Below are 22,035 nucleotides of genomic sequence, written 5' to 3'. Positions count from 1 at the left end.
TTGGTTCAGGAGTTATGAGGAAAAATGCATAATTAGGCTATGGCGGAAAGTAAAATGGTTGCCACGGCAACCATGATTACATTTTGCAATGGCTAAATATCTGAAACTGCTCAGGGCCCCAAACTGTATAAGTGTACCAAGTTTCATGCTTTTCTGAAAAGGTTAACAATTTGGCACATATCCCCTCTACCATAAAACAGTACTTTAGGAAGCCGAAAATTGGCATAAAAGGTATGGTTAAGAAAACCCTTAAAAAATAACTTTCCACCACATGGATTCCTTAAGACTTTTAGTATGTTATTTATTACATATTCATGAGTCAAAAACAGTTGGAATGGTTTCTGTTGCAATTTGTTTAAGGTCAGGTCATATAATGCCTGGACTAAAAAGGCTTCAGCCAAATTGTGCTGACGTGCTGAATTTCCTTGGACATTCTAATCTCCATATTTCCTAATTGCGTGGCTTGCGAAATTCCCTCAAGTCTTCAGTTGGTGATTTTCCTCACAACCGGTGTTCCTAATTTCATGTCCTCTTTTTGTAGAACCACCACTACTTTCAAGGCATACCATTTCCTGTTCATTCTTGACTGTGGCCAAATCTGGGCCCTAAGCAAAATTTAGAAGGTATGTGCACATGCAAGTGTGTGCATAAGTGTGTGAGAGTGTAGGTCGGTCAATGTGTGTGCGTGTATGAGAGAGGGGGCTGAGAAAAGTAATGTGATCCTGAAGCCACCTAAAACCCATAACCCAACACATTCAAGCAATTGGAACGGCAATTCAGAACTCATAACTCAAGAGAAGTCCTGATAAAATCCGCAGAATAGGCTATGACGGACTACAAAAAAACATCCCGTTAACAACATCGCAGATGAGGACCCGTACCTTGCCGACAACCTCAACACTTTTTTTTGCATTGTAGTGTGTTTTTCCATTTGCAGAAAATGAGAATATAGTCATTCCAAAACAAGCACTAAACAGTGACTGATGTTCAAAATACATGTAGGATTAACAAAAAAAATACCAGCATTTGCTTACTTAAGAGTTAAAAAAGAAAAAGTCTGAATTATGATAGGTTCTTTCCTCCTTGTTGTGGATATTGCGTTATATGGGGAAAGCATTATTATTGCTTTCTACATAAAAAAAAAATCAGTGTTTGGTTGACGTGTTTAGTATATGCGTAGACTAATATTTAAAAGGTCACTTGTTGTAGCATCTACTTGCACTTCCCGTTTCCCACGTAGTACGTTTATTATGCAATGGTCCACAATCATGTAGTAACGTGCAGATAGGCCCGCGTTTATTGTACAGTTATATGTTGAAGAAAAAAAAGTCTGAGACAAGACATAAAAGGAAAGGAGAGGATGTGCCAGAACTTATAACGTTGACTTTCCATGACCATTCACACAGCAATCCTCTGCAAGAAATGCAGGGATCAATTCTTCTGCTGAATTCTAACAATGAAGACAACATCTGCAACCTTCGTGCTCCTCATCCAAACATTACAATGTTTGGCTTCAGATGGTAGAGTATTTCAACATTTAATTTAGAGTTTTTGTTAGATTGTGTAGATGTGTATTCTTGTCCATATGCAAGACTATAGTGTGGTTTATTTTTCTTTTCTTAACAGATTCCCCATTTGAACTAACTAACAAGGCCAAAGGTTTTTGTTTGGTTAAAACAAATAACTGCTTTGACATTCGCTGGACAACTAGTGACAGACTCCTGGTTCCTCAAAGGAAGAAGTGCCTGGGAGTCCAGGGGAAAAGTGTGGGAAGTGAAATAAACCTCTACGATTGTGACGAAAACAGTGCACTCCAAAAGTGGGAATGCAGGAATGAAACAGTGCTCGCGCTCAAAGATCAAGAACTTTACATTGAACTTACTGCAGATAACACAGCAGTTCTCTCGAAGACAATAGGACCCAATAACCACCTCACCATCTCTGGGACGTCTAATGGTGCTTGTTCAAGAACATACAGAGGTACACGGTACTGTGTGGTTTATATAGCACTGATTGTTATAAATATATAGCAAATACCTCTTTATTTATTTAGCAATTAATTTAGCAAACGATAAGAAATTATCAAGATGTCCACCCAGCATTTAAAATATAATTTAGCATCATTATTGACGTGGTTTCTCATATGTTTAAAAAAAAGTAAATAACTGAAACTAATCTTTGTTTTGTTCTTATCACTTCTAAGAACTTTATGCCATTGGTGGAAATGCTGCTGGGATGCTGTGCATGTTTCCCTTCAAGTACAAACAACAGTGGTACTCAGACTGCACAACAGTTGACTCAGAAAATATGCTTTGGTGTGCAGTTGAAACAGAATATCAAAGTGAACGCTGGGGTTACTGCCCAGATACTAGTAAGTACTGCCCATGACAACTCATGTATTTTATATAGGAGTGGGAGGAAGCCATATTTACAAAGCCAGTGTATACTGATTCAAAATACAGTAAGTAATTTAAGCTTGTGAGACCTATTATAGCCAAGTACGAAATTATGATTACATTTTAATTTGGGAAATCATCATATACAAGAATACAAAAATGTAAGTTACTAAAGTCTAGCTAAACCTAACTAAATCCAGCAAGCCTTATCATTAGCTGTTATTATATTTCAAGATCCAATAATCTCACCAATATTAATTTAATTGTACGGTACCTTAATTTTAAAAAATGTTTTAGATACGAATAAAATCACTCCTCTGAAAACTTTTTACAGATAAATTAAGCGTAAATAATCAAGTTGAATAATATAGAACAAAATTGGAGAAGCGTATTGTTTATGCGAACATATTTACATTTCTTCCTGGCTGATGATTCTTTGACTGAACATGCAGCTGCTTCACCCGTGCACTGAACACAGTCAGTAGTACAGAGAGCAAATCCACCGAGACTTTTTGGCTACTATCGTAAAGGGAAAGGAGTCAAGGTCTGCTGTCGTCGAGGTTGCTGGATTTGTTGCTATGCATTAAAATTAAAAGTTTTTTATTAGCAAAAAAAGCTGCCAAAGGAGTTTTAAAAGTGCCCAAATCTAGCAAGAGAGTCACTAAGTTGGAAACGAATGTAATGTAGACAAAAATACAACCTCAAGGTTACAAGGAGAAAGTATTATTGTTGATAGTTAACATGACATATCCATATTCTGTTTACATTCATAGCCAGAAGAGGCTGGAATATACACCCAACAACAGGTGCATATTACCAGCTCAACACACAGTCAGCTGTGACTTGGTCCCAGGCTGAAACCAGCTGCAAACAACAGGGTGCCTCCCTACTCAGTATCACCGATCCTCACGAGCAGGCTTATGTCACAGGTAAGGTCACCTTACCTGTGACCTGTAAAAATTTAACAAAAAATATTCACACATTCAGTGTCACACTGAATGTGTGAATATTTTTTGTTAAATTTTTTTTTTATTTGTTGATTGCTCCTGTTTTTCTTGTTATCTGTTTTTGTGTGTTTACTAGTTTCTTCTGTTTTAAGACATTTTACTCTGCTTTGCTTTGCTTGAGAGCCCAGCTCTCCATTGGTTTTTCCCTGTCTAAATAAATGTTATCAATCAATCAATCAAGCATTGTACTGATAAAGGGAAAGTGTATTTGGGCACATACAATAATTATGTACCTATTGATTTTCTGCTATTTGTTTTTATGAAATTAAGTTGACTAACCGTAGCACTGTTTTTTGAGAAAATATTTGTATACTTTGTTAAAGGCATCACTTCGATTAATGAGACTCCCATTTTGGTTTCCCATGCTTCCAACAGCAATACTGGGGATAGCGGGAAATAAGCTTTGGACTGGGCTGATCCTGGATTCAGCGGGATGCTGGAAATGGTCTGATGGGAGACCTTACCGCTACCTGAAATGGGACTCGGGTAGGTTTTCCTCCACTTTGATACTTTTTGCTTCTATTCTGATTCATTCATTTTGGGGCGACTGTGGCTCAGTTGGTAGAGCGGGTCGGCCGATGATCAAAGGGTTGGAGGTTCGATCCCCGCCATGCCACTTGTGTCATAGTTGTTGTGTCCTTGGGCAAGACACTTCACCCATCTTGCCTCGTGTGAGTGTCGATAGTTAACCTGCTATCGGTGTATGAATGTCTGTGTGAATGGTAACGTGGGAAAGGAAGACAGGTCTCCCTTGCAAAAGAGTCTTCGGTCTCAATGGGATTTACCTGTATAAATAAAGGTTAAAAAAATAAAAAATAAAAATAAATAAAAATTAATAATTAGCTATACTCAATCAACGCATTGGATTTATATTTATGATTATTTCATTAACAATTGTTCATTTCTTTGAAATCACAGACAACGAGAATGATTGTCTTGTCCAATGTGATAACCTTCAATTCAATCGTTGCATAGAAAAAAGTTGTACACTTCTCAACTCGGCAAGCAGGCTACGGGCTTGTGCGTGCCAGATTGACGGGAGTGCCCCCGCTGGTTGCTCCACTTGTCAGAACGCCCTTGCCTCCCCATCTGCCGCTCACCTCTCATTAAAAATGTATTAGGTTGCTCGTCAATTTCTTCCAATCTGAAAAATCCATTATGAAGTTAGTCATAATTAACCTAATTTAAAAAGCAAAACTATATAAAAAAAGCTCTTACTCTTTCTGTCTCTCTCTGGCTTTCCTTCACACTCCTATGCAAATATCATCCCATGAGGTCGGCTAGAAAAATCTAATGCCGATTGTCCATTCGCAATGATAGACGATTTCATCGTCATTTGGGAAAACCCTACTTTAGCTCAAGGAATAGTTTGAGATTTTGGTAAAAACACGCAATTGCTTTTTTTGAACGGATAAATATGAGATTGTATAAAACCTTTCATATATGAAAGGTTTTATACTATCTCATATTTGTCCTTTATGGTAAGGTTACTGCAGCCAGCATCTGATTAGCTTAGCATAAACACTGAAAACAGAGGGTAAAGGCTAGCCTGACTCTGTACAAGGGCATCATGTATCAGCACACCGTTTTTTTACATCCATCCAAAAACTAAAGGTACATGACAATTTGTGGTTAAGGATGGTTATTTGCAATATCTGAGAGCTGATTTGAGATTTAACGATCATCCTGTTTTAGGACATCCCATTGCTAATGCGGGGCACAACTGTGCAATTGTTGAACCTTCTGTACAATACTCCTGGCAAAGTTTACTTTGCAGCAGGAAACTGGGGTACATCTGCTACAGTAGGCCTGAAGCTGCCAGGGAGCTGCCAACACAAGGTAATTGAAAAAAAGATCTATTCTATACACATCCACTGGGAATCTTATAGCTACATTGCACATCTGTCACTTAGTCCTTACATTTCTTTGTTCTTTCCATGATCAGCTGTTGAAACAGGATTTTGTTCAAGACCTTGGATTCCCTACAATGGCCACTGCTTCTACCTTAATCGGACTCAGAAGACATGGTCTGATGCACAGAGAGACTGCAGAAATGGAGGAGGAGACCTAGTCAGCATCCGAAATGTTGAAGACCATAGCTTTGTCATCTCTCAACTTGGATACAGTATGTTAAAACAATTTAATAAAAGACACATTTAACTTTTAGGAATAAATCCTTACAAAAAGAACACCCCTTTATGCACTAGGGACTTTTTGTTCTATAGTACAATCATTCATGAACATGTGCTGAGCTGAAGTTGACAGATCCTGACTTTTTTTCATAATCACTTTAGTTACTAGATGATAGTCTAAACAAATGCCTCAACCAATATAATATTACATGTCCTTTGCTTATTATACCTCACCTATACATTTAGTCTCTGATAACATTAGTGTAATTATTAACGGGAGGTAGTGTTTTATTCAAGCAAGGTGACCTGCTATTTGTGGTGGAACTTTTATTTTAAAGTTAAATGGAGATGGAATGCACATGCAATTATGGGAGAGCAACTTGACTGAAGTCAGTGTGGGAGGGAACTATATCTTTTATCCAGCATTTGAAGGAGATTTTGAAACTAAATCCATCTTTAGTCATTTTGTTTTCATGTCAGCAGCATCCACTGATGAGCTTTGGATTGGACTGAATGACAGGAAGACTGAAGGGCTGTTTGAGTGGATTGACCACTCTACTGTCAGTTTTACCAGCTGGGAATCTGGGGAACCTGCTGCCTTCAATGAAGTAGAGGACTGCGTTCTCATCAAGGGAGAGGTAAGGAGCACCAAGTGGATATGGGGCACTATATCATACACTTAGAGAGAAAGTAGCATTTATGTTATTTAACCTGATTTATCAGTCAGCAAAAACAAAGGAAATTGTGCAGATACATATCACAGTTTACCTACGTAATCATACATGGGTCTTATCGAATACATACACTGTCTATGTCTGTCTATTTGACGTTTGATTTAACAGTACACTGACTGTAATACCTACGTGTACATTAAGTCACCACAAACATACATATTTTATGGTACTCTGTTGCAGAATGGAAACTGGGTTGACCGAGTGTGTGAGCAGAAACATGGTTTCATCTGTATGAAGATGAGCACCTCAAATCCAACTGGAGAGGCAGTTGAGCAGAATGAAGGCTGCAAAACTGTGCGTTATTTTAATGTATTATTATTAATAATGTATCTCTTGTTGATAAACTAATCCCCAAAGTTTTAAATTCTGTATAATTGTAGTGCCAAAACTTCAGAGCACATCACTTAACCTAACTCTACCTCCCCTCTCAACAATGTTCATTTGCTTTTTTTGAGCTCAGTGTTAGCTTATTCCTAGGATCAGCAAACATATTAGTTAGTTCATAGTACTTAACCTTCCCAGTTAAAAAGAAAATCAGACAAAGTTGGCGACAAAGCTGGTGAACACAGTGGTGCACTAAGCTATAGCTACAGCTCGTCTCTTAATCCTAGTACTTTTAGTCCATGTTTGTCTATGTATTGCCAGTGAAACAAAGAAAAACACGGCGGCAGTTGGAGGTGTGTTGATTTTGTTTTTTTTCCCTCCTCTATAATGTATAAATCACAGTAAATTATGTTCCAGGGGTGGAGAAGACATGGCTCATACTGCTACTTCATATGGACAAAGACCAAAAGTTTTGATCAAGCCCGAGATGATTGCAAAAGTTCAGATTCTTACTTAGCTGATGTTTCAAATGGGTAAGAACTTTTATAACTGAAACAATTATAACAATCTAACTACTAAAATGATCATATAAGCTTTTGTTATCGTATAACATTTAGTGACAATCCTGTGCTGCTACTTGTGTAAATCTTTGCAGGGTGGATAATGCATTCCTTGTCAGCTTGGTGGGGATGAGACCAGAGAGATACTTCTGGCTGGGGCTCTCAAACCAGAAAAACATTGACGAATTTGTGTGGACCAACTCAGACTCAGTGAGATTCACTCACTGGAACGCTGAAATGCCAGGTATGGTGATTTTGAACTCCTTCTCTGATATGTGGCATAAATCAACTTTAACATTAACATTAACATTTTACTAATTCTCCCTCAACAATGCAAGGTCACCAACAGGGCTGTGTTGCCCTAACAACTGGGATTTTTGCTGGCCTCTGGAATGTGCTGCCCTGCACCAATAAGGAGAAATACATCTGCAAGCACCTGGCAGAAGGGGCAGTTGCAACCACTGCACCACCCATTTTTACCCCTGCCAAGTGTTCAGAAGGCTGGACTCGAATGGGATCAAGAAAGTATTGCGCCAAGGTACTGCCACATGTAAAACAAAATTCACCTTCTCTTAAGGATGAATTTAGATATTCAAGTTTAAATTAAACAATTCTCAAATACATAACATGCAGTATACTCAGAAGGTTAATGGTTGTTGAAATAAATGCTCCATCATAGTACACATTATACACTGGATTGATGACTGGTATCTCATAGTATTTACACAACATCCATAAATATGAACTATTCTTGAACTAAGATCTCTTTTCAACTTTTGAAAAGAGATCTTTTTCGAAAGTTGAGGGCTACTCTATGATGCATTTACGAAGGCTAAATTAAAAATTTCAAGAACGATACAGTTAAAAGGCATACTAATAACTGAAAAGTAAAAATGTTAACACCTGAATAGGCACACATACAAAGAGTGCAAAGATGATACAAAAAAACACTGTCACCTTAAAATTATGGATCCGAGATCGTTTTTCAAGCGACACTACCTAACAAAGTTAAACCTCTTTGTCTTGTGTTTAAGTTATTCCCCGATAGAAGATCTCCATTCACCGATAGAAGATCTCGATTCACCGATAGAAGATCTTCATTCCCCGATAGAAGATCTCCATTCACCGATAGCATATCTTCATTCCCCGATAGAAGATCTTCAAACGAGAGGACTTGGTATGAGGCAAGAGATTACTGCAAGGCTATTGGAGGAGACCTGCTCAGCATCCACAGTGCTGCTGAGCAAGAAGAGCTATCAAAGCATGGGTATAGTATGACTTAAAAAAGAACAATATTAAGAGGTTGAAGCAAATGTTGGCTAGTGTCCAGCAGAATACTGGGGCAGTGGTTCTACACAAACCTTAATATGTTTGTTCTTTAAAACAGGTTTTTACCATGAATCATAATATAGGTTTGTCTATTTCAGCTTTGGAAATGTCTGGATTGGTCTTAGTGCCCCTGACCCAGCCACCGGTTATGTGTGGAGCGATGGATCCCCTGTGAGTTAACAGTTTTATACTTTAATTGTTAAAACTATAATTTGTACTTTAGGAGACATAATTAGATAGACATTACAATTATTACAATTAATATAACTTATTTTTTCTTGGCTTTTGTTTACAGCTGCAGTTTCAACACTGGGAACATGGAGAGCCAAACAATAAAAACAATGTGGAATCTTGTACTTTACTCACATTACATCGTATTGATAGCAGTGGGTCTTGGAGGGATGTGCACTGTGAATTGAACAGTGGATGGCTGTGCCAGATCCCTATAGGTAAAATGAGGGACTGATACCAATTAATTTTCTCGTGTGGTTACTGAGAATGCTTAACTATGCAACAATTCCTTCCTAAACTACTTTATTTAGGAGAACATATTCTCAATTTGGCGATGTCTTCTTTCACTATTGTTGTTAATAAAGTGTTCTGAATATAATACTCTTCTGTCTATGTCCTTACAGGAGTGACTCCAAATCCTCCTCCAGACCCCGTCACTCCAAGTGAGTTGGCTTTATCTTAGATGCAACCACATAGAAAACATTGCAAATACGCTTTTAGCCCAAGGTGGTTGACCAGCCAACTAACATGGCAAGAAATAAACTTTAAATATGAACAAACTGTATGTATGTACTACAATTATTAAATATTTCTAACATGTTTGCAGACTTCAATACAACCCTAGATGGGTGGCTAGAATGGGATGGGAATCAATATTATATTAACAGACGAATTATGGCCATGGAAGAAGCTCGTAACTTCTGCAAAAAGAGGCATAGTGACTTGGTAACTATCAACAGTGAAGCTGAAAATGTCTTTTTATGGAAACGGGTGAGAAGTTATATTTATACTACATTACTCATTATACACATGGCATTTAAAGCTCAAAACTGCAAAGCAAGTACTTATTGATGTGCCTATGTCTGATTGTGCGTAGATATACGGTACTGGAGGAGATTACTGGATAGGCTTGACTGTTGATCTTGATAACACATATGGGTGAGTATGAATTAAATAATTAATAATGTATCGATGATTTGACCAGTTTAATAATAAGTTGTGATGAATGCAATGTAAAATTGATATAAGAAAAAAAAGGGAAATGTCAATGTAGCTTGCTGGATGCTCGAGTTTCCAATGTTATGTGTCTGTTGGGTGGTGGGACTGTGGGTTTGTCATTACAAGCAACCTCTTTCAAATTACTGATTTACATTTTTTTAATGTTTAAGTATTTATTTGTGTTGCTTTAATATACACCTGTTAAATTGTATATTTTGGGGGGATTTTACTGCTTCAATTCAAGATCCAAGCTTATTTAGTCGAACTACAGTATTTAACCACAAACCATTCATACTACTTAAAACAATATGATGGAAATGACAGTAGGAGTGTTAATGAATGTTTGTTTTAAAACTGATTTCATTATGTTTCAAAAAGGTGGATGGATGGTTCTCCGGTGGTGTTTCAAAGGTGGGATGAAAATCAACCTCGTTTCCTTAACAATGATGAGAATTGTGCTGTTATGACCAGCTCTATGGGTAAGTAACATACAATGTATTAATCTTAACTGCCATACTTTCATATAATTAATTCAATAAATAATTTAAACATTCAATAGGGAACTTTTGAATGTTAATTAAACTGTCAAAATGTTCCTCTGATGATGGTAAATGACCGCTAAACAGCTTCACATTTGTCTTATTACCATTATTAATCTTATATAGTCTCCTATGAATATTACCTCATCACGACTCATCTGCGGTATGTCTTCATGGACGTATTCACTCACTTCTTAAACAAAGGCATGCACCACCAGCACGTGCTGGTGCTCTGGTGTCGTGGAAAAACTACCACTTTTGTCCAAAGGTGCCTCTACAATCAACAAAAACTCAAAGCTACTCAAAGCTACTTTAAATGATAATAATAATAATAAAAAAACATATTAAATAATCTTTAATCATTTGTATCACAGGGTTCTGGCATGATTTTAATTGTGGGTATGAGTACAATTCCATTTGTAAACGCAGTGGCCCACCACTTCCCGGCGCCACTGTATCACCAACAGTTCTTCCAAGAGGCGGCTGTCCACAAAACTGGAAAAAATTTGACTTAAAGGTCAGAAGTCACTTTTAATCTTCATAGTCCTTTGGATAGATGGCAATAGGAAAATGTTGCACAAAATGAAAATCTCTGTTCCTGCGATGAAATGGGCCTTAAATCTGCCGCAGCATAAATCTATTTGTAGAAACAAAGTAAGCTATTGTTTTTTTTTAGACATAACACAAAGCAGTTGATTTTTCACCCATAGTGTTACAACGTCATTAATAGCCAGAATGAAACATGGGAAGGAGCAAGGACACAGTGCAAAGCAATGGGAGGAAATCTGGCATCTATTCTTTCAAAACGTGTGCAAGGTTTGTTTTTATGACTTTTAACAGAAAACTATTATGTATAATTTTTCATTTTTTCATTTAGCCTTTGTTTATACAGGTAATCTCTGTATAAATACATTTTAAGACACAGAGTCTCATTATCAAAATAGACATGTTCCTATAACAAGAATACAAGACAAAGTTACAGTACAGAGATGATAAAAAAGTAAAACATAATAATAAACACATCAAAGTCAAAATGTGATGTGTATTTCATTAAAAATTTTAATGTCTGGGTGTCAAAATTAAGTAAATCAGAGAGCTCGTGGTGTAGTGGTTCAATTAAGTCTATTTCCATGTTAAGCTTGTAATGCATGTGATTTTGAAGTAGAGCTGCAACGACTAATCGACAAATCGATTATTAATCGATTATTTAAATAATCGCCAACTTTTTTGATAATCGATTAATCGTTTTGAGCTTCTCAAATGTGAATATTTTCTGGTTTCTTTAATCCTATTGTGACAGTAAACTGAAACATCTGTGTGTTTTGGACATAACAATACATTTGAGGACGTCAACATGGGCTTTGGAAAATTTATAAATTTTTCACCATTTTCTGACATTTTACGGACCAAAACACTAATTGATTAATAATCGATTAATCGAGAAAATTATCTACAGATTATTCGATTATCAAAATAATCGTTAGTTGCAGCCCTATTTTGAAGCAAGTAAACATTACTGGTGGCAGCTAAATACATATAACATATATACAAAAAAATATATAATTTATTTTAATTTTTTTAGATCGCGATTTTCACATGAATCAATTTTTTACATGTATGTATTACATTTTCAGTTTTTTTGACCAGTCAAATGTCTGAGGCACCCACCACAAACCTGTGGATTGGTTTGCATAGTTCAAATAGACGGTCATCACAATGGACTGATGGACGACCAGTTCGATTCCACAACTGGGGGAACAACGTGAGTCTTTTTCAGTTATACTGTTAGGGTATATAAGTTGTGCTGCATTCTCTCTAAACCGTTTTTTCAATGGCTTTGAAAGCTCCGCACTGAAACACATGCAAAGTAAAGTCTATGAATAATTAATTTGTTCTATTAGGGCTGGGCGATATGACCAAAATATCATATCCCGATATAGGTTATTTCTGGACGTATCAATTTTCCCGAGGCTCAATAGTCCCAGGGCTCAAAGTTCCAAGACAATGGGGTTATATGTCAGGGTAGTATGTCTGTGTGTGTCGGTCTCACTCCTATTCTAACCTCTCCCTGTCCCCTTACCTTAACCACATTTGACGATTTATCATATTTTCTGTAAATTCAATGAATACATATTTCATATAAATGACACATGGAAAGGCCTTTCGCTTATAACATTTTGAATTAGGCCTATGTAGTCGACAAATAAAAAAAGTATTTACACATATTTGATTATTTTCTCCTATTATTCAAACAAAAATGTTCAAGCATGCAACAAAATAGAAAATGCTCACTTTAGTTTATGACCGACCGACTAAATAATGTAGTTCTAATTACAACCTTGTTAGTTACCTATGTTAGTCTGCAATAGCGCACTGTTCTCTACCTTGTAATTCTCGCAGTATAGACCACCATTTGTATCGAAAATTTAAGTGAAAATGAATGACAGTAACTTAACTGCGAGCTAAATTGTATAGTTTGTGTCGTAAAAATTGTTAATTTGCAACATAACGAAATAAAAAATATTGCATACAATGAAATGACAGACATTTGTGTCATATCGCACAGCCCTATGTTCAATTATTTAATTAAAAAAAAGAAGTATAGCAATAGCTCTTGGTGTAGTGGAGCGTCCCCTAGAGGCTCAGTCTTCATCGCACCCGTGGTCGGTTCTCTGCATGTCCTCCCTTCTTTGCCTCAATTCAACTCTCTACAAATAGTATCACAATACAGTCGAATCTCTGGATTGAACACGCAGATCCGATTGGACTAAGAAAATTCAGAGTCGGGGACAGCCCTAACCTTTATTCAGCATAGCGATACATTGTACTCTTCTGTGTTGTTTATAATACATTTCTGATTTTCCGTAGGGGTGGAATGGCCATTCTCACATGAGCCGATATGTGCAGGTAACACTTTGTTTTGATAATTTTGTTGTAATCTACACTACAATACAACTTCATTTGTAAAACAAGCTGGGGTAATGCCTTTGGTACACAGAGGCCTCCGTTTGTGAATTTGTACAAATGAAATGGGTTAAAAAATTTAACATCTGCTAAGTGATAATAAGGTTATACATACTTGACACACTGTAATCTGTAATGTGCAATAGACCTTTGTAAAATCATAATAAATGTGTGCTTATTTATTTATATTTGACCGTCTGCATTCTGTCTGCATTAGTACATCTGTATGCGAAAGATTCTTAATGAGCACTCCAAAATGACCCTTGATCTTACCATGCCTTGCTCTTTACCTCAACATTGTGTTTCACCAGGAAGACTGTGTTGTGATGACTACCGATCTCAACATTGGTATTGGGAAATGGATGAAGAAGTCCTGCAATGACACTACTGGATATATCTGTCTACGAAATGTTGGTGAGCCTATCCTCATACATTTCTTTTGAATTAATTTCCTATAGCCTAAAGTTATTTTAATAGGCAAGCGATCACACAACATTGTCCATTTCTTATGCATCCAATCCATATTCCATTAGTTTATTTTCAAACTTTTACCCAGGGCTCATCATTAACGGACGGTGGCCCGCTTGCCCAGGGCAGGTGAACTCTGTGTTCAGGCAAGCAAAATGTGAATGTGCATCATGAGGCCACTCATTTGTTTATTTTTTCGGTGAGCCGTTTATTATTACGATTGTGCACACAACTGCCCGTCATCAGGAACACAAAGTCTACCATACACCAATCGCTCCTTGGAGGTGATGCAGCTATGATGTTTGGTCTGTGCAGAGATAGTTATTTTTAACGCAGACGAAAGTTGAAGCGGAACTCAAAATCACCTTAGAAAATGATCACATCTCACATGAGAGAGAGTGATTTTAATCATGTTATCAGCATGGTTAGTTAGGTATAATGTGTTCGCTTCAGGCCGCTTTACGCTCGCTCACGGAGCCGTCAGCTGATTTAAGCAAGAGTGTTTCTGTTAGTGATATGTGCTTTATTGGGATGAATGTAATAAAATAAATTGCCAAAGCATAATAATAATAGCCTAAATAAATAGTGGGCTCATATAGGTAGCCTATAGCTAATTCATTGTGATTGATAATGTTTAATTTATTATTAACAAATACTTTGAATGTTCACTAGCTTCTATGTTTACCAAGTGTCAAAATATGCCCCTGAACCCCACTAAAAAGTTTGCAGCCTCCCCCACATTCTCTTAGAATGATGTTGGAAACACTGCCTACTAGGAAACACTGCCTACTATTAACCTTGTTGATATTATTCTTATTGCAGTACATCCTCCCTGAATGTTTGAACTAAGTCCTTCAGATAGAGCATACTAGAGGTTCATGGGAAGTGCAAAAAGACACAAACACCGTAGGTTACCGTAGCTCACAGAGGCATGCGATACTTCTACAAATACCTTGAAAATTAATTTTTCGAAAGGACTACATTTTCTATTTCGGGCAAGAACGATGCATTTGGGCAAGTAAAACATACAAGGTAGTTGCCCTTCGGGCAAGTGGCAGAAAAACCTTAATGTCAAGGCCTGTTTTACCAGATATTCGTTTTCCGTTTCCCTAATGGACAAAACATAAAACCATCAACCAAACACCCTATTTGTGGGTGCTTGCCGAATAACAGCAGGCACAAGTTAAATGGCATGTGCATGGCTAAGAAACCAACCGTTAAAATCTTCAATAAATTGCCAATAATGAAAATAAAACGGATAATTAAATTAATCCGCAATTCAGAAGCCACTTTGAATTTGCTTAGCAATAGAACGTTGAGTAACCTGTGTAAGGTTTTTTAGGAAAAACATTTGCATAAGCCTCAGTTGAGCTTTCACTAAAAATTAATTCCTACATTTATTTGGATAACTCTTCCTAGAACAACACCATTTGTACAAAATAAACTGATGATTTGTTGTCTTACTGTTCAGTATTTTCAAAGAATAATAACTCATAAGTACCTGACTTTAACATGAATGGAAAATCTAAATTTGTTAAATGTATCATCTTAAAACAGACCCTTCTCTCCAGGACTCCCCTGAACCAACAACTATGGACTATGTCCAAATATTTAATGACTCCTTTAAGATTGTTACTCAACGAATGACCTGGACTGCGGCCAAGAAGCACTGTGAGAGAGATGGTGCAAAACTGGCTAGTCTGCGGAATGCTTGGTCACAGGCTTACACTGAGCTGATGACTTTGGAGCTCAAAGGTCAGCTATGGATTGGACTGAACACACTGGAGGTAAAGGGCAGCACGCCTCTCAAAACAGCACATAGCAAACCAGCTAGCCTCTGTTTGTAACTCAGACTTTAGTGGGCTTCATTTCAATGTTCACTACAGTTAAATGTTGAAGCAAAATTGTTGCCTGCACACTTACCATACCATATTCCAGTGATTTTTTTTCCTTTAACAATTGTATACATTTAATTTTAATCGTGTACAAAATCAAAAAGATAACAGGTTTCCTTGAAAAAAAGATTTTGACAATACGACTAATTAACGGTACTGAATACAGCTTGATCAATCTTTGCTATCAGACTCGAGGAAATTTCAGATACGTTGATGGCACGCGTATCACATTCACCAATTGGGATCAAGGGGAACCCAGGATGGGCCGACCATGTGTGATTGTGACTGAGAATGGAAAATGGAGAACTTCTGAATGCGATCAGAACATGGCCAGCATTTGTATGAAGTCCACGGGTAGGTAACATCTACATTTTGATTAACTTAAAAGCGACTCCCTCTACATATTGACAAATATAAGTGTCTTTTAATAGGGGGTTGCTAGACAACCTTGTATGTTGTTGTTGTTGTTGTCGTCGTCGCTGTTTGTATTGTTTTATGTTCTTTTGTATTATCTGGACTTAGAGTCTGTAATAAAAATTATCTATCTATCTATCTATATTGTCCTGTCCTGTTTATGTACAGTACGTTCCGCCTTTACCTATTTAGAACATGGATACAAATGTTACCATTTTATGTATTTTGTTTTAACAACATGTTTTTTTTAATTCAACAATATTGTCATATCGATGCTCTGGTGCATTGGATTTGAAAGCATGTAGGCTATCTTACATGTATTAGTCGATTGATCTAGGGCTGCAACAACAAATCGATAAAATCGATTAAAAAAATCGATTACTAAAAGCTTTGGCAACGAATTTGGTCATCGATTAATATGTCACTTGTAGGCGCGGCACTGTTTACATCCAGCCGCCGACAGGTTCATGCACGCCCACAGCGAGCCTTCCGCACGTGAAGCGGTGCGGGAAAGCTATAGTGTGAGTGGCCACAGCTTGTATTTTGGTCTTATCTAACACTGGCCTATATGAAAGTGTTGTACCTTTGCTTTCTTTGGGTTAAAAAAACTCCTTCAACTAACTCAGTATCCGTCTAGTCCAAAACAACTCTGTCAGCTGCTGCTGCAGACGGTGTGGAGACGGGCTCGGAGAGTCGGAATCGGCGCATCAACAGTCATTCAAAGCAGCGGCAGTAATCACACAACCGAGGTTAAAAATAGTAATCCAGTTTTTAAATCCATGTTAAAATTGGAAGGATATAGAGCTAGTTAGCTTAAAAAAAGTAGCAAACATGTCAACTGTGATGTGTTCAGGCCGGCTCAGTAATATGATTGATGTGTTCAAATGCAACACAAAAAAAAAGAAATTTGAGATTTTGTCAGCTTGTTTTTCCAGCAATATAAAATAGATAGTAAAGATGGAATTATGACCTGTTTAATGTCCTATCTTGAGCTATGATCATATCAGCAATTAAAGCAATAATACAAGTTCCATTTCAACAAAATAATAGAAAAGTATCAATAGTGATATCAATAAAGACTTGGATCATTAAGGAGTCTCGAAAATGGTATCTATATCAATAAAAATTAACGATCTCCTGTCATCTGAGAGAAATTAAGATGATTTAATTTTTTTAACCGTTAGTATCGGTTAAAAATCTTATTGGTTGACTGGTTTACCATGGACATCCCTTATATACTGTATACATGTATATCATACATTGCATGTTTTTTTGTGTTATCCCAGTTAAGTTTATGATGAATTTGTTATCATTTAATATTACTTTTAATAGTTCCGGGACGTTGGAGCAATAACCTGGTGTTTTGACACTTCAGTCTGCTCTGTGAATTTGAAGTAATGTTCAGTTTTTGAATAAAGAAGCGGCATTTACAAATGTTTATTTATTTTTATCCGATTCATCGATTAATCGAAAAAATAATCGACCGATTAATCGATTATTAAAATAATCGTTAGTTGCAGCCCTAGATTGATCCCATTGTCATCAATGTCTCTCTCCTCCACAGATGTTCCACCAACAGAATCAAGTGTTTTCCCAGGATTTTGCCCTGAAAACCCAGAAACATCACGATTCCAAACCCAGACCCAGACTGCCAGCTGGATATCATTTAAGGGTTATTGTTACCTCTTTGTCACAGCTAGGGTTAAGTGGCCTGATGCATCTGCTTACTGTGTAACAAATGGTAAGGAATTTTTATTGGAACGGCTAATACATATTCTTACTCTCTCAGCTGTGTTTAGCTTTAACCAAGTCCCTAATGTTTTTTTTGGTCATTTACTTGTTTGTATGTGAAGGTGGACATCTTGCCAGCATTGCAGATCCCTCTGAGCAAGAATTTATTCAAAGCAACATCAAAATATATGAAGATAGCTTAACGTCTTTCTGGATCGGCTTGTATAGAACTCACAGAGGTAAAGTCACATCAAAATGCTCCTTCACAAAAATAAACATCAAAATACATTTTGTTGGACATAAAAAGGTAAATTATCTCTTTAAAACAGAAGCTCTGTCGAAGTGGACAAACCCCAAATAAATTATTATAATATTCCTGTTGAATATTGAACTGACACAGACCAGATAAAAACTAGGGCTGGGTATCGTCAAGGACTTTGCGATACGATACGTATCACGATACACTGGTCACGATACGATATATCACGATATATTGCGATTCCATAAACAAGTTGCCTTGTCAAACATAACAGCACAATATATTGATAATTGCAAAGACAAATGAAGTCAAAACTTTTTCATTCACAACTTCCTTTACTATTTTTCTTCCTTTTTTTGGTTTTGGCAAATGATCAAACACTGCTGCAGCTGCCATAACATCAAAATAACAAATCCAATTCACTTGGAACTTTCCTAATTAAAAAGACATGCAGATTTGTAAACTTAAGAAAAGATATTGAGTATGTATTTGAAGAAATGCTTCATCTGGTAAAACAAAACAAAAAAACAGATAAAAAAACAGCTATAAAGAGAAAATAAAAACGCAATTTCTACTTGTCCCAAGGCATACTGATGTGGTTGGATAAAACTGCCATGGACTACACTAACTGGAGAACAGATGAACTTCACAACTACAATTTTGGATACATAAGTGCGTCAGACGGGGGATGGGGTATACAAAGCCAATGGGATAGCAAAGCATATATTTGCAAAACCCCCAAAGGTGAGACCATCATACTTATTAGATCTTTAAAAAGAGTGAATGTGGTGCAATGACAGGCATGTGTTACACATAGCGTTGAAACTCAGAAATATATTCAAGTTATTTAGATATTTAGAGTATAATGTCAACGATAATACGGGAATGATATGCCTTTTGATCATGTTTGTTTTCTTTGTAGTAACACGACAAGTTCCACCGACTGCTGGTAAGATACATCTCTATCCTTTTATTTCACTCATAACTGAAAAAAAGTTTTCCGGCTCATCATCTACGTATGTGTTTCATTCTGTACAGTTATTCCCATAGTGGATCTTCAAACCCGCAGCCACCTAATTTGGGCAGTAGCCTTGGTCATCACTGTGATTGCCATCGCAACAGTCATCCTATTTTTCCTCAAGAAGTCTGGCTACAGCTTTCCTATCCGTGAAAAGCCATCCACCTTTGGCAACCCACTCTTCTTCAACAATGAGCAGTCCCAGCCCGATGTGGTTGACTAAACTGGTAGATAATTGCAGAAGAAGAGAAACATCTGAACTGTGTGATGTAAATAACAGGAAAATCTGTAATAGATCTTTGTTGATGGAATTATTATTGGCTTGACCAATCATTTCATTGTCTGTTTAAATTTGAGGGGATGCCTCATGACTGGCTATAGGCTAATGAACAAAAGATTGTTTGTATGATGTCTGATTTATGTACAAATCTATATATATATTTGTAATCATTTCTAATCATCTCAAATTGTATACCTTATAGCAACTAGGAATTTCCTGATTGAATAAATGTACAGGGGGAATATTAATTAATACCGTATTTTACTTTAAACTACTGCATGTGCTACAAGGATTGTAAAAGGTCTTACTATAACTGTCCTTGAAGCTACTGTAGATGGCATTTGATTTTTCCTGTCTAGATAAATCACAGATGAGAATTAAATTACATATTAAAATACCTTGTTAAAAACATCCCATGGGCATTTATTTTTCCTAAACTGAAGTGCTTAGCTTTACCTTGCTCAGCTAGCTTATTTTAGGTTTTTATTAGCATGTTGTAGTGCTGACCCAACAGATACTGAGGCTACACAGCACACAGTGACCTCCATGGGCCCACCTTTAAAAAAAAAATATATATAATAGCCTATAAAATACGCAGACAGCAACAGCCGAGTTGACATTTAGTAAAGAAACCAGCGAGCAGAGGCAGGTATGGGCTTCAGACAAATCATGTGACTCACGTTGTTTGACGTCCATTCTCCTTTGGATCTTGAAGTTTCCATACCATACGTGTCCTCCCTGCGCAGAAATCTCTGGTAAACAAGCCAACGTTAAGCTCCCGGTTGTTACGTTTAGCATAAATTGAGAGTTGTTAACTTTCAATTGTTTGTCATGAGGTCAGAGTAGGCCTGTCCTCTTCACAATGCAATTCAGCATTTTCTTTTCCAGTAACATGTTCTTGATCGTATGACCACAATAAAGGCCAATTGTTTTTCTGTTGTGTGTTTTCACTCATATCTTTTTAGGCTATATCAAAGGATGTCGACCTCACCTGGGATCCCTTCATGCTACTTAAATAGGTGCAGTACTAACTTTCTCCACACATACTGGAGGACTTGAACTAAACCTAACATGCCGGGGGGCGCTGTTTTGCACATTTAATGAACCTTGGAAGACATGTAGCCTGATGGCCGTTACAACCAAAGTAAACAATAACTTTATTAAAACCACAATAATGGTTTTAGTGAGTGGGTCCCATTGACTGTGAGGTGGGTCCAGATTTACGAGGGCATTTAGTTCCACTGTGAAAAGAAAGACAGAAGGTAATAGAGTCAACTGTGGAAATGATCCACTGTCCCTTTGTGTATCCTTGTAAGGATTTTATTTTGAAAGAGCATCATGTCTGGACCGTAATCATTTAGGGAAGTGCAGTGCTGACATCTTCAAATAAAATGTCACTGTACATATTCTTGATTTTACATTTGAATAATTTTCAATGGAATGCATATTCTAGTCCAAATCAACTTCTGAATGCGGTACAAAAAAAAAATTATAAGGAAGAGATTGAATTCAGTCTAATCAAATCCAAGCAATCGTCACACACAGTTCTACCAAACGGTGCAACAGGCTTTCTGGTTCTCCTTATACATTTACATAACCTAACAAGGCAATTATGAAGTAGGTACAAATGCACAGAGATTGTTTTCAAGCAATATATTTTATCACAAGAAGATGCATAGAGTATCCAGCATATATAGCACTAGGTAGGTCAGTGTCAGCAAATCATTTTTTTTCATGCTTCCAGACAGAGTGAATTCAAGTCAATAAATATGCTTGAACACCATTTAGAAAAGTAGGAAACAAAGTATGACTAAACTTTTTAAAACCTTGTAGAAAAATACTTTGACTTTCCTTAGCAATGTTTAAAATGAATTGTTTTCACGTTTGAACATATTCCGATGTTTAAACACATGGGGGCAGAGTCAGTCAGATGTGACATTGGAGGTCTGGTTACTTGCCAAACGAAATGAAACATCCCTTTGTTCCACCTTGTAGAAACCAAAATCATGAAATGCATTAATTTGTACAAAAGCCATGATTTTCCTTTATCCAGCTATCTCAAGATCACAGGTGATTTACCTTGATATGTCGGAATCATTTAATCATAGACTCATGTGTACAGTACCTACTTGATTAATTTATTGTAAGAAATGATGGGCATAGTGTAAAAATGCTCATCACAGGACAAAGGCGATGTCTTCAGAGAGGTGTTTCTATTATTTTGTCTACCCCATTTAAATCAGTAATGGTAGGCTAAATCCCAGAAAAGTTCTCAGTATAGCTCAGTACACTTCAATAGAAAATGCGGCCCCACAATGATCATCAAGTTAAATAAAAAACTCCCTCAAACAGTTTCAATAAAAACATTATAATAAAGTAGGATTTACTGCAGAACTGTTGTATAAAATAAGATTACATTTGGCTAATAGACCAACCAATCTGTGTAAGTATCCTGTTATCACAATAAGCAAACACAAACTTGAGATCTCGAGGTAATGGATAAAATAAAATGATGGCATGCATGACCGTTCTGGGCGCTAACAATGCAAAATTAAAAACTTGAGAGCAGATGCTGACACACCGTTGCATCCATCCTTACTAAGGTCCGTGCAACAATACAGTACAAACAGATGAGTGGAAAATAAGACAAAAACCAAGAGATCATTTTGGTAAAGAACGAGAAAGATCAAAGTGTGTATGTGTGTGTGTGTGTGTGTGTGTGTGTGTGTGTGTGTGTGTGTGTGTGTGTGTGTGT

At 36.9% G+C, this 22,035-nt stretch overlaps 1 protein-coding gene across 1 annotated transcript; it reads left to right on the top strand.

Annotated features, from left to right (window-relative positions):
* Nucleotides 1-1,392: 1,392 nt before the first annotated feature.
* Nucleotides 1,393-19,223, top strand: LOC307255333 (macrophage mannose receptor 1-like; the record flags this gene model as incomplete). Its single annotated transcript, XM_080034014.1, is given in 32 exon segments — nucleotides 1,393-1,520; nucleotides 1,627-1,980; nucleotides 2,204-2,371; nucleotides 3,170-3,325; nucleotides 3,779-3,889; nucleotides 5,099-5,242; nucleotides 5,349-5,528; nucleotides 6,019-6,173; nucleotides 6,450-6,563; nucleotides 7,011-7,126; nucleotides 7,249-7,397; nucleotides 7,492-7,697; nucleotides 7,699-7,703; nucleotides 8,307-8,420; nucleotides 8,581-8,653; nucleotides 8,778-8,931; nucleotides 9,118-9,156; nucleotides 9,321-9,484; nucleotides 9,591-9,652; nucleotides 10,091-10,191; nucleotides 10,626-10,768; nucleotides 10,962-11,067; nucleotides 11,886-12,013; nucleotides 13,120-13,158; nucleotides 13,527-13,629; nucleotides 15,241-15,470; nucleotides 15,767-15,932; nucleotides 17,557-17,733; nucleotides 17,846-17,962; nucleotides 18,568-18,726; nucleotides 18,905-18,931; nucleotides 19,021-19,223. Coding segments are annotated over 32 exon segments (4,227 nt in total). The 5' UTR covers nucleotides 1,393-1,456.
* Between the last annotated feature and the right edge of the window lie 2,812 nt (nucleotides 19,224-22,035).

The sequence above is a fragment of the Ammodytes marinus genome, assembly GCF_949987685.1.
Source record: "Ammodytes marinus genome assembly, chromosome: 9".
NCBI classification, from domain to species: domain Eukaryota; kingdom Metazoa; phylum Chordata; class Actinopteri; order Uranoscopiformes; family Ammodytidae; genus Ammodytes; species Ammodytes marinus.
The sequence above is the reverse complement of the archived record's forward strand: the minus strand, read 5'-3'. Positions and strand labels throughout refer to the sequence as shown.